Source organism: Sciurus vulgaris, assembly GCF_902686455.1.
Source record: "Sciurus vulgaris genome assembly, chromosome: 1".
Taxonomy (NCBI): Eukaryota; Metazoa; Chordata; class Mammalia; order Rodentia; family Sciuridae; genus Sciurus; species Sciurus vulgaris.
The window spans coordinates 175,673,394-175,687,362 of record NC_136461.1 but is presented as its reverse complement, the minus strand read 5'-3'; the positions used below and the strand labels follow the sequence as shown (position 1 = coordinate 175,687,362).

The 13,969-nt window shown below is 40.9% G+C and overlaps 1 protein-coding gene across 4 annotated transcripts in view; it reads right to left on the bottom strand.

Moving 5' to 3' along the window:
* Positions 1–13,969, bottom strand: part of GRHL2 (grainyhead like transcription factor 2) — a 143,469-nt gene that overhangs the window by 73,944 nt on the left and 55,556 nt on the right. For all 4 annotated transcript variants that reach the window (XM_079106956.1, XM_079106954.1, XM_079106955.1 and 1 more), the window contains exons 5-7: positions 8,654–8,709; positions 6,445–6,601; positions 2,983–3,094 (exon numbers count right to left, since the gene is read on the bottom strand). In XM_079106956.1, the coding sequence (XP_078963082.1) occupies positions 2,983–3,094; positions 6,445–6,601; positions 8,654–8,709 (325 nt within the window). The remainder of the gene's footprint in view (positions 1–2,982; positions 3,095–6,444; positions 6,602–8,653; positions 8,710–13,969) is intronic.

The window sequence follows — 13,969 nt, the reverse complement described above, 5'->3', positions numbered from 1 at the left end:
AGAGGATTAGGTGTGGGAGATGAGGAGAGGCCTCCAAGGTGACCACCAGTCCAAGGGAGGTAAGTGTGTATTAGGAGAGAACGTTCTCCAGTGTCAGGATGACAGTATGCAGGAGTCACAAGCATCTCTGGGTGTGTTGCAGTAGGGATGTGGGGTAAGGGAAAGACACCGTGGAAGGTGGAAGCTGCACTGGACTTGGCTGCTGGTGGAGCGGGGGAATGGAGGAGGAGGGCAGAGTGCAGAGGGAGGTTATCCCAGGCACCTGCAAACTAGACGGAAAAGCACTCCTGCCCATACACACAAAATGTGCCATGCATAATTTGGAGTTTGAGATTCCTCTAACACCAAGACCCCAAGGACTACCAGTTATAAACTTTAGCTAAAGGAACCCAAAACTGGACTCTCCATTCCAGCTTCAAGGTCACTGCCTGGATGACTCAGTTGAACTTGCTGACCACAGACAGACGGCTAGAGGAAATATGGTAACTGTGATTTCTGAACTCTGACTTCCTCCTCTATCCTCATGGAAGTTTTAAAAAGGAGTTTCATTAAGTAATTTTGAACTCTTTCCTTTCTGTTTTTGGCCTTTAGAAGGCTGTCAATCGAAACTGGCAAAGGTATGGCACACGTGCTCTCTGGTCTTCCTGCACACCTAGCCGGCATCGATAGCTCTGCCAGACTCCTGTAGAGAGGAGGGTGCCCCGGGCCGCTCTTCCTCCCTCACTCGGTTCCCATGGATGGTGGCGCACGGTACCCGGTGTATGGCCTCACAGTCTCAGTTCTCCATAAGACTGGAAAACATGTTTACACCTCTCGGGCACAGGGATACATGGCTTGACTTTTTAAAGGAATTCTGTGATATTTTTGCACATTTTCTTACCCTGTGAGCAGCTGTCAAGTTGAGGTTAGGGGTAGACATTGTGCTCAGAAAACATTTGCTCCAATTGAATTCAATGGATTGTTTTTGTACCGTGGTCTCTGGTGGGAAGCAAGTAACCCAACTTCTCATGATGTTCCTTATTAAAAGTCAAAAATCTCAAAGACAAAGCACGTGGTCTGTCCATGTGCTTGTGTGCGCTCTCACGCATGTACATGGATTACATAAGGGAGAAAAGTTTTGAAGGTAGACAGAAGGTGAGAAAGGAGAGAGAAAAGAAGATTTGAAGGGCTACCAGAGCTGAAGAAAACATTCTGGACTCAGACAACTAAACCCTGTTACAATATCAAAGTTGAATCAACAGGTATGCCAGTAAAAAGCTTTTTATTATTTGCCTTATTTGAACCTAGCCCATTTTTTCCATTTAATTGCTCCTCTCATTTTCTTAGGTAATAATTATAAGGCTAACTTTTCAAATAAAATAAAATTGTTCCTCCGCTCGATGCAGACTAGTTACAAAGCAGGCTAAGGCAAGTTCCCCAAACCCCTATCCCAGTCTTGGGGGTAAGTCACTTGAGACAGTAGGTCAGGGAGCTTTCTCTAGACCTTAGTTTCCTTGTGTATTAGATTAATATGTTTGACTAGTTATCACAGGCGTGTGTGTGTGAGAGAGAGTGCGCCCTCGCGCGTATTTGATGAGAGGTGGGAGTGGCTTAAATCATCTGCAGGACAAACCAATAATTAGTCTCAGTATGTTCTATGCTGAGTGTTTTACCTTAACCTAGTCACTAACCAACATCAGCCATTGGTCAAGGGGTCCCAGTAAGAGTGAGAGGAAGATCTGAAAAGTCCTTCATTGTATCGTGCAAGAAATCGAAGCAAATATCCTTCTAGCCACTCGGGATGCCTTCTGATGCCCAGCACAACGGAAAACTTCTCTGTGCCTACACTCATGGGACCGTAGCCTCTTGGTCTACAAAATGGGGCAATAAAGCCTGGAATATGAAAAAAGCTTTTTTTCTCTTATGGAAACAGCATGTAACTAAAATGTTAAAATACTTACAAATGCTTGCATGATTATCTGTGTGTTCAATAATTTTTGAAGACTTTGAAATCCATGCTTTGACTTTCCCTCCTTGGCTCTGTATCTCAGAAGTCAATTTCTAAAAATTGCATTTTTTAAGGTCACGGGCCCTCTGGCTATGGGTTAAATCTGGTTCAGGAGGATCACTGGCAGGAGCCTGGGAGACAAGGAAGGCCAGGGCAATTCTTCTGTCCCTGTTGGCACTGAGAGTGTCTCTGGCAGCGATTCCTCTGTGGCTCCACCTCCCAATGGAAAACTGCTCCCTCTGTGGTCCCAGCTCCTGCTGGGTGGCTCCCCAACACCCACCACCACCTCTCTTTGATTCTCCAGCCCAACAGGTAATGGCTGGATTGCCTCACTATGCCTTCAGCCTCTCCAACCTTGGCAATGAATCCCTTCCACTGAACTTCTTGGCATGGGCTCTACCTTTCTATATGGACTGTGGACGATGGCACTGTTGTGGGGGCCGTGGTCTCCCGAGAACAGACATCACATTTAGGAGTGTACAGCCCCCAGACAATGGACTTGGCACCTACACTCCTTCTTTCCTTGGCAGAGAAGGTGTCTCCAGTGGTCATTAACCTGACCACCAAGTACTACTTGCACTAGGTGTGTGAGGTGTGTGAGGAACACTGCGCAGAGCACTAGAGCCTCCATCTTGCTGTGCAGTGATGTCAACTTTGCCAAGGGCCTTAGAGCCCTCATCTAACCTCTGATTGCCTTAGGCTCAAACAAGGGTGGCACGAGAACAGGTTTTAGAAACCCAAGGGGTTCTTACAAATCTGATGTTCTGTTTTTATTATAATGCCATGGTTAACCTTCATGGGAGGGAAATTCTTGGCTCTTAGCTTAGTCCTACTTTAATTTCCAAGGCAGACTGTGCTAAGGGTACTAACAGAGGGAGGCACATAGGCTGGGGCCTGGCATGGCACAGAAGCTGCAGGGTGTGATCCCTGTCCTGGGCCCCTTGCATCACAACATTTAGTTTATCAAGATCTCAAGGAGGGCAGGAGCAACATACCAATGTCCAGGACCCTCTGCTTTGCCGTGTGCTGCCGAGAGTGCCAGTACTTCCAGTACTTCAGCTGTTCGTCTCGGTTCTTGTCTTCGCTGAAGACCACCATCACCACGCTCTGCAGAGGGGAGAACGGGGAGATTACTCTCTGCCCAGTGCTCCTGTTGCCCAGAGGGTCCCCCGTTCTAGCACAGGTATGTTTCTTAAGCAAGAAAAGCCCAGACGAGGTCAGCTGTACTGATGGTTTTGTTTTAAAATGGGCCTACTTAAAAAAAAAAAAAAAAAAAAAAAAAAAAAAAAAAAAGTAGGAAATGAGAAGCACACAAAGGGAAAAAAGAGAATCCTACAGCAATTCTGATTACATCATTAGATCAGCCAGAATGCCAAAACACTTTTTCTTATATTATAAATAAACACACTTCTGAATCTTGTATCCTGAAACAGAATTCGGTAACATTTGTAAAGAAGCAACATTCACCTCTGGCCTAATTTAATGTCTGGGCAGGAGTAGGGCAGATAAGGAAAGAAATACTAAGGAAATGAGGGGAATGCTGAAAGATGAAGCCCTATTGATGCACAGAGTTAAACTACAGGTATTTCACATGCTGAAAAATACAAGGGCAGCTGGGCATGTGGCACATGCCTGGAGTCCCAAAGTCTTGGGAGGCTGAGGCAGGAGGATCTCAAGTTCAAAACCAGCCTCAGTAACTTAGCGAGGCCCTAAGCAACTCAGAGAGAACCTGTCTCTAAATAAAATATTTTTAAACAGGGCTGGGGAATGTGACTCAGTGCTCAGTGGTTAAGCACCCTGGGTTCAATCCCCAGTACCAAAACAAAACAAAACAAAACATCCCCCAAAACAAACACACACACACACACACACACACACACACAAAGCCCAAGGGCAATAATATTACCTATTTAATATAATGAAGATGTACTTCAAAAATGAGTTTGAGAAACTGATTTTATCTTGAAGAAATAAAAATCTAAAACTTCTTTTGGTTCTAAGCTACAAGCAGCCTCATTAAATTAAATACACATAAATTCCCTGTCATTTATGAAATGAAGATAGTACCAAGAATGAATGAAATAGAGATGGTACTAAAAAAAACAAACAAAACACTTAAACTGTGGTGTCAGGAATACTTCTCTCACTCCATATCCAAAGTACTTCTTAGACACTTTCTGACATTTCAGAAGACTATCTCATCGACTCTCTTTCCTTAAGAACTTCTTTGGGCTGGGGAATGTAGCTCAGTGGTAAAGCACTTGCCTTGTGTGTATACAAGGTTTGATCCCTAGAGCCACAAAGAAACAAAACTTGCCCTTTGTAGTGTTTGACACTACTACTATTGTTGATTTGAAATCATTTACTTAATTATTCAGCCAAGGGCAATGTCTTCCCATTGACTTTGAACTCAACAAGGTCAGGAATAATGCTGCTGTTCAGTACTGTGGCTCTGGAGCCTGGGAAATGACAATAGCAAATTCATGCTGATGGCTGACTGTTAACTCAAAATCCAGCTCATTCCTAGTGGACTGTAAACACGTTTTATACAAGACAGCAGGTGCTTGTTAGAAAAACTTAGCTTAGAATTATGAGTCCATATCATTTGAACTCACAAGCATCAAGAGCTTCAAAGGCATAGATTAGTGACCACAGGGGAAGCCATTCACTGTATGGTGAGCCCTGAGCTCAGCCAGCCCCTGGTTCTTCCTCAAATGTGTTCACATATACTTAGAAGTTTACTATGTGGCTTCCTCATGTTTATTTCTGGTCCAAAATAAAAATAACATTTAAAGTAATTTTTTTCCCTAGCAAAAGATTAAATTAGCATAAGTAATGGTGCATTCTTGGCATCAAAATTTATTTCTTCCAGGATAAAGAAAAAAGAAATCAGTTTGAAACTGTTATCATCAAGCTTTAAGTGCCTTGATTCAGAATTTTAGAGTGAAGTCCTTAAGAGAAGAAGGGGGTTCTTATTTTAGCCAAAATAGAACAAAAGGAAATATATTTTTTCATATTAAAATACTTCCATGATTCCCACAAGTGGAATTCTTAGAAAAGTTCCTGTACTCCATTATGGTGTCATGCCTTAGAATACTAATCACCCACCAGTTTTCAGGGTGATGGTGATGGTGACATTAAGAGGATGTATATAATTAAATTCTTACTTGGAATTTATAAGACTTTTAAAAAGAAAAGCAAATGTATCCAGACATTCTTCTCAGACACCCATATGTGAGGGATAGGGTGTAAATTCTAGGTTAACCATCCAGAAGTGGACCAGAATGAAATTTCTCTGCCTTTCACCCACCTTTGTTGCTCAACACAGCATATTATTGTGATTCAGAGAGGTGGGCTCAGAAGTCTGATGGCCTGGGATACATCCTAGGTTTCTGAAACTTTGGCCAGTTACCAGCTTCTGAAAGTCCAAGTTTCCTTATCTGTAACACTATGGTAATGTAGTGTCTTTGTCATAGGGTTGTTGTTAGTTTGAGTGAGTTACTAGATGTGCAACGCATGGAAGATACTCAAGAACTCTCGTTATTATACGACTTGTGGCTGTTGTCATGGTACATCCTCTACCATGGTTTTGACCATATGGGTGGAGCATTCAAATTCTCCTGATGCACACAGCATCCTGGCCTACAATCAGCTCAGCCCTTGTGTGGGACCTTGGCTCCACGTGTGCTGGAAGTAAGCTTGGCCTGTATAGTGCTCTCAGCATGCCACACTGTTCCACTCCTAGCGTTCCCAGGAGCTTACAACAGACCTGGAAATTCCTTTAGCCTCTTTTCAGAGCTTGGCTATAATTTTCCTTTTCAGTAGAGAGGGATTGCCAGGGATTACCCTTCTTGGCAATTGTGAGCATGCCAGAAACTGGCAGGCTTCCAGAGCAGGGAGTTAGGGCTCCAGTTTCATTTCCCACAAATAGGACTAATGCTCATGAACCTGAAAATTCCACCAGATTGTTCCTGGTGGGGATCAGGCCTCATCCCTTCAATTCTGAGTAAGCTCTGGGCAGCAAAAAGCCTTTAAACCAAGTTGCAAAGGATCCAGGGACTCAGAATTAATTTCTTGCTCCTTTATATCAGGCATTAGCTCCTTCTCATTTATAAACATATCCTGATTTACAGTTACTTTGAAAAGTGAAGATCAATTGAAAGATCAATTGAAAGCAATTAAGTTCAATTGAAAACACATAGCAATCTAGGCAGTAATGAAGCAAGGAAAAGTCCCTGGACTCAGTCAGAAAGCATGTTCAACCATGTTCCTTCTCTAAGACTCATTGGTTATTGATTAAAATGAGAAATAAGTTCTCTTGCTCCAACTTTCTGACATTTGTTCTAGAATTATTTATTTTGGAATTTTTTTCCCCAAGCTGTTCCCACAAGGCTGTGAGATAGCAATTCCATTCATCTGATCCCTCTGTACTCTATTTGGAGAAATGTGGTCCATACCCTGACTTTGCTGATGGGATGTCGGAAGCATTTGTTGTCACCGGTCTCACTGAGCGTTATGGCATAGAACTGTCCTTTGTTGAGGTAGGTCATGGGGCCCTCCCCCTGCTTCTGACGGAGAGATTTGGTGGCTTCCAGGGTGTATTGAAATGTGCCGCTGTGAACAGAAAACAATTGTCAGATGTGCTCCCTTGGACATTTCTACATTTCTGACTGGTTTCACATCAATAGCATCTTGTATGAATATTAACCAATGTTTACTCTATTTTAAATAAAGACAAAATACAGCATATGGCAAAAGAGATGAGACCAGACCAAAGGTCATTGCTGGTACAATGTATACAACATTTCTAATAGTGTTCCATAAAACAGATGGTTTAGAAGGGGAGAAAGTCCAGGGCTGCTTGGCTAGTTGTGCAAGCTTGTTGCAGAGAACCTCTGGTGTATCTTAGTTAGCATTCAGGTGATGCCTGAAACAACAATTGATAGAATTTGCCACTTTTATCCTAACCACTTGCCAAAAATCTGGATGCTTCTGTTCAGTTCAGGTTGTTTAACCTTCTTTGTATCTAGCTAAGATATTGCAAATAGTCATATTTCATTTAAAAATATTTCAAAATGTGAAAATTCAAAACTCAAACATTCAACTGAGAACCTAGTTCTCTCACATTGAGTGTTTTCTGCCTTCTGTTTCTAGTTCTGAAGTTTGCAAAAGAACGCATGATAAAGATGCTCTAAATCAGGGGTTTTCAAATGATGATCCAAGGGCTGAAAACTGCTTACCATCTGTTTGCATAAATAAAGTTTTATTGGAACACGACTACATTCATTGTATAAGACTGTTCCCATGCTACAACTGCAGGGATGAATGGGTGTGAAGGACTGTAGCTTATCCAAAATGTGTACTCTCTAGTTCATCACAGGCAAAGTTTACAAATCCTTTTTCAAAAGTTTCCTTAATATTGTTTAAATGATATAATTTACAAAACAAAAATACCAATTTTTCCCAACTTTGAAGAACATATTAATTGCTTAAAATGAACACAATAGATGTGACCACCATCTTTTTTGTTCAATATGTTCACATGGAAATATTTATTTCTGCACTGGGGATATGGCTCCCAGGTAGAACACCTACCTGGCACATGTGAAGCCTGGGTTTGACCTCCCCAAAGAAAAGAAGGAAGGAAGAAAGGAAGGAAGGAAGTACTTCTGCTACACTGCAGGATGGGCCACAGTGATGATCCAGTTACAAACACTGTATTTGCTGAATCATCTGACCCTCTCTGTTGGGTATTTTTTTTTTAGTCCTCTCATTTCATAGTCTTTAAAAGACTGGATGCAAAGGTGATTCTCAAATTCTCTCTTAAAATGGCCTATTTACAAGGAGTAGGGGGAACTACTTTGCCTTCTCTGTTAAATACTTCTGTAAGATTATTTGAGTTGCACTTTAACTTTTATAATGAGAAAAAATTCTAAGGGGCAAAATAATACTCCTCTTACATGATAAAAATCTGAGGCTTAAGCCAATGAGCTAAGCAAATTCCAAATGTGTCTTAGAACAGGTGGGAAATAAATCAATCACAACAGAACCAATTGCAGTGCTATTTTGCTCAAAAAAGCAATTTTGATACAGTACCATAAAATAATAAATTTTAGACCTGGTTACAAGCTACTGGTCACCTAGCTAACGAGGTCAAAGATTGCTTTTAACATATGAAGAAAGCTGGGAACTCTTCCCAGAAACAGTCATATACGAATATAAATAATTTTTAATTTAATTGCAGAGGTTTGTGTCCACCAAGGTTGTCCAGAACATAGGATAAGAACTCAGGATCCAGCCCACCTTCCTCCTTCCATAGCTCAGGAGTATCTAAGAGACCTGTTTATGCCATCTGACAAGGTAGCAGCAGAAAATAAACCAGGCCAAGTGACTGGGAGGTCAATGCTATTGGCTGACCTGAGAGCCAATCACACCGTGCTCTGGATTTCTAACACACAAACTATCTATGCATTTCCGTATTTTAGAAGGTGATTTGTCAAGACTGGAAATAATGATGTAAAAGCTCATTTGCATAGAGCAAAGACTGGAAGACAAAGGAAATCAGATGGCTCTATGAAAGTACACAAAGACAATATCGTTCAAAAGTATAACCGAGAGGAACATTTAAAGGGTCTTCGATGAAGGTGCAGCTCCTGGTTCACCTACCCTGATGTCTGGTCATACATGTACTCCTCAGCCCCAACCGAAGCACTCCGAAATTTCTGCGAAATTTAAGTCATAAAATAAAACAATTAGGTGGGAAAAAAATGGGAAGCATATTCTGTTTTAGCTGCTCCTTAGAAAGGAAAGTTGTATATTTGGGGCATTTTGTTTTCAAATGACAAAAATAATTTCTACCTCTTTACAGAGTTCACATACTGCCTTCACCTTGAGGACTACACTCAACAGAAGATACACTTGGGCTTTGTATGTTATTCACATGTCCACAGGAGTTCCCAAATCATTCACAGTTTAGAAACTATTTTTTCAAACATATAAAATATCTCTTTTATTTTTTATTTTCTCTACCATCTATTACAAATGCCACAAACTCTGAATTTGTGGAGTTTTAATTACACAGAGGTCACATTAGCATAGCAATGTAGGAGGGTGGTCAGAAGCACAGGTTCTAGAGCGAGACTGCCCAGGGTCAAGTTCTAGCTCTCTTACCTGATACTCATAAAAAATGAAGCAAACTTGGTATTTTCTCTATTAAGTGCCTATGGATACTAATTAGAGGGACTAAACAGGTTAACAAATATTACTAAAAGTGATTGGTACACAGTGAGCACTATGTATGTGTATTAAGCACTAGTAAGTGGTAATAGCTTGACCACGGTCAATTCCCTTCTCTAAGGATCTTCATTAATCATATTTTAAGATTAGGTTTTGGAGGAAACTCTAAGCCTAGTATTATACAAGAAGCAGCTTGGGTTCAGAAGTGTTTGGTTATACACATGGTACAAATAGGATGCACTTGGCTATATTTTAGAACATTTTCGAAAGTATATGCTCCAAAACCCTAACTCTTGATCCTAAAGTGAAATAATAGAACATTGGTGGAAAAGCACTAGGTTGGTCACACACATACACGGTCACACTGTGACCTTTTGTTTTTCCAAGTATCTCTTTCTAAGACATCAAAAACATTACAAACTGTGTGCAAGCTCTGAAGAAAAGCAACAGTGTTTTCAACAAGAAGAGCAGCAAGAAGAGCACACAACTGAGAAGGTGAAAATTAGCACTACTGACAATCAATCTGGAGAGTCCCAAGAGAGCTCAGTACTTCCAGTGGATCGCAGACAAGGCAGCAGATTAGCAGTCTCCAGCAGAAGCCTGGGACATGATGGCACAGCTACTAGAGCAGGTAGCATCCTCTTCCCTAAGCGATTTCAGACGTCTTTGTAAAGACAGTCTCAGTCCCACTTTGATCATCCTATTTCTGGAATGATGATTACTGAGATACCAGGTTTCTGAGGGCCCCCACATCTGGACAGGATCCAGTCCAAACTGCTCCCTTCTCTCCTGCTACATAAACACACAAAGGAATCCATCCCAAACAGCAAATGAAATTCACTCTTTCAACAAGGGTTCCAGGTATGTTCTTGGTTTGCCTAAAAAGTACTAGATTTTAGACCAAAAAATAAAAAGGTGAAAGATCATAGCAGATCATCTGATTTAACTTACATCAGGCTGAAATACAACCTTCAAGACAAACTCCAACCTCCAAGACTAGAAGAACAGCAGCTCAACCCAAAAGCTTCACATTTAGCTTTTGGCAAGTTTCTTTGCTTTCTCATTGACTCCAAAATAAAGCTCCAAACACAATAGCTTCCTTTCACATGGTTCTTTATCTACAATACAAACACAACTGATATCACATCCCCCAAATAGTATGATGTTTCGGTTGACATTGGACCATGTCCACACACTCTTCTGAGACTAACCGAATGTCTCTAGGATGTGTGAGAAAACACATCAGTGGCAACCCACTGCTGAGGAAACGCGTACCGCACCTGGGATTATGGAGTGGTAGTTTCAGGTATTTGCTTTTCCTACAGAAGCATCCCTGACTGCTGGGGGCAAATTGAGTATTCAATAATATCAAAGACTCTACAAGGTCCCCTACTCAGTTAATAGAAACATTTTAGAATTATTTTAAGCATTATAACAGGAAGCTAACTGTAAGACATTTTATCTTTTTTATTAGGAGGACAATAAAAGTTTAGTTGTAAAGCTACCAAACCCCAAGAAATCTGATAGCCTCCTATGGGCAGGGAATTTCTCATGTCTGGCTCTGGTCACTCTGATTGCAGAGAATACAGCAGGTGCTCATAAATAACTGGTGCCAGGAGTGGCAGGGTTGGGTGCACTAGCTCCCGCCAGTGCTGCAGAGAGCTACTGCTGCTTGCCAACCCTTTCAGCCTCTTCCCCCCTCCTGCAAGATAAGAACTATCTATGGCCGCAGATAAAGGAAACCCAGATTTTAAACAAATATTTGGACGAGTCACTGACTTAAGCAATGGAACCACTGAGAACTGGAAGGTTCCACAGTCTTCTTTAAGAGTGCAGAGGTGAAAGTCAAGGAGGCAGTGCTAGAGCACACAGCTTGGGTCAAGTTCCACTGCTCCCGCTTGTTGCTAAATGACCATTTCTCATGTTCTCTATGCCCTGGTTTCCTCATTAAGAAAAAAAGATTTGACTATACTCAGATGGCTTTCCCAAGGATTAATGAGTACACATCGCTTAGACTGATGCTGCTATGGTTTCAATGTGTCCTTCAAAGTGCCTGTGTTGAAACCTTAACCCCAATGCAAAAGTGTTGAGAGGCAGGATATTGAATAGGTGATAGGTTGTGAGGGTAGCTGTCATGATGGGATTAAAGCCACTCAGTTGATTGTTACTGAGAAAGTGGGTTCTTACTGACAGAGTGGGTTTGTTATAAAAGCAAATTTGGCACTCTGTCACATGAGTGTATCTTTTGTCCTTTTGCCCTTCTGCCATGGGATGATGCAGGAGGAGGCCTTCAGCAGATGTGGCCCTTTGATCTTTCCTTGATCTTGAACTTCTTGATCTCCAGAACAGCTTGCCAAAGGCATTTCTGTTCACTGTGAATCCCCCAGTCTTGGAAATTGTTATCACAGCACAAAACAGATGAAGATGGATGCCTAGCACAGGGCAAGTGCTTACCAAGTGTTTATTATTTTTTAATGGTATTATTTAGCAATGAAATCTCAAACACAAATAGCTATACATTTTTGTCCCAAACAGGTATCCAACTGAAGATATCTGGCATGCTGCCACCACGCTTCTCCTCTTTAGGAAATCAAAAAACACCCATTTTCCCCCTTCTGCCATTGTCTTTAAAATTGGGAAGCCAATGACTATCATCTCAAACCCAGAGGCACTGTACCTGAAAGGCAGAGAAGCTGATGAACTAATAAGAGTATGCATTACATATTCTAGGTCAAAAATTGGAGAGATGGCCCACAATTATATCATGAACAGATATTCTGAGAAGATCTCAAGGCCATTAAATGGATGCAAGATCATTTTTCAATGAAGGGTGTTGGAACTACTGGTAATCAGAGTGTGGGGAAACAGACCTCAATCCTTAGTTAATATCAAATATAAAAAATTATCTCAGCATGGACCAGAAACCTACTTGTAAGAGGTAAAGTATTAGGTGTCTGAGGGAAAAAAACACAAGAGAAAATCATTGTAACATTGGGTTAGGGAAAGACTTCTTAAACAATATCCAAAAACATAAATGATGAAAGAAAAAATTGACAAAGTAAGCTTCATCAGATTAAAAATTGTTACTCTTTGAAAGACAATTCAGAAAACAAAGAGACACAGGATGCAAAACAAAATGATAAGGAGCTTATATTCACTTAAAGAACTCTTACAACCTAATGAAAGATACACAAATAACCCTATTTGAAAATTGGACAAAGGATTTGAAGAAATAGTTCACAAAAGAAGTTGCAGGGAAGGCCAAATAAGTGTATGAAACAGCTCAGCATCACCAGAAATCAGAGAATGCAGACTCAAATCAAAATGAGACACTAAAATTGCTGTCGTTAGAAAGAGTGACTATACCAAGTTTTAGAAAGAGTGTGGAAGACAGGCATCTTCATACATTGTAGATGAGAATGAAAACGGTACCACCACTTTGAAGGACTGTGTCCCTTGTAAACTTAAACATGCATTTACCACATGACCAATGTGGCAATTCCAGCCCTAGGTATTTGCTCATGAGAAATGAAGGCCTCTGTCCACATTAAAACATATACATGAAGCCATGCACAGTGGTGCACACCTGTAATTCCTGTGGCTTGGGAGGCTGAGGTGGGAATATCGAGTTCAAAGCCAGCCTTAGCAACTTAGTGAGGCCCTAGGCAACTCACTGAGACCCTGTCTCTAGAATACAAAAAAAGGCTGAGGATGTGGCTCAGTGGTTAAGTACCCCTGGGTTCAATCCCTACTACCAAATAAAATAAAATAAAGCAAAACATACACGTAAATGTCCATAGCAGCATTATTCATAATAGCCCAAAACTACATGCAACCAAAAATCCATCAACTGTCATGTCAGTAACTGCAATATGCAATTACCATGGAATATTACTCAGCAATCTAAAAAAACTGATATAAGAAACAACATAAGTGAACCTTAAAAATATGCTAAGTGAAAGAAGACAACATAGAAGACTATACATACATTCTATCATTCTATTTACATGAAATTTTAGAAAAGGCAACGATATGGTAACAAAGGGCAGATTAGCACTTGCCAAGAGCCAAGGGAGGGAGGGGGGAGGGCTTAATTAAGTACAAGGGGGTTCAAGGGAACTTTTAGGTAAAGGAACTTTCTATGTGATGATTTTTAAGCTGTCTGCACAACTGCATACAAACCAAATTTCTCAAAGTCAGCACTTGGAACTTGTGAACTTAAACAAGCAAGCAAGCAAAGATAATTGTTCCTGTTCATTCTATGTGCACCTGAGAATATGTAGTCTCTAACTGTAAAATACAAAGTGCATGCACATGTACAGGATTCTTGATAGCACACCTGTTCTTGAATATTCAATCCAACAAGGTTTTAAAGAATGACATTGTTTAAAAAAAAAAAAAAAAAAGAATTGACAGGGAACATCATTAGCTACCTACCACTTACCATTTGGGAGGTTACAACTAGAAGAGGTCAAGGTGGAAACTTTACCAAACAAGAACATTTCTTTTTTCTTTTTGGTAGGGATTGAACCCTGGGGCACCCAACCACTGAGCCACATCCCCAGCCCTTTTTTGTATTTTATTTAGAGACTGGGTCTCACTGAGTTGCTTAGAGGCTGGCTGTTGCTGAAGCTGGCTTTGAACCCAAGATCTTTCTGCTTCAACCTACAAAGCCACAGTGATTACAGGCGTGCACCACCAAGCCTGGCTAGGACATTTCTTAATTCCTCAAAAATATTTAATTTT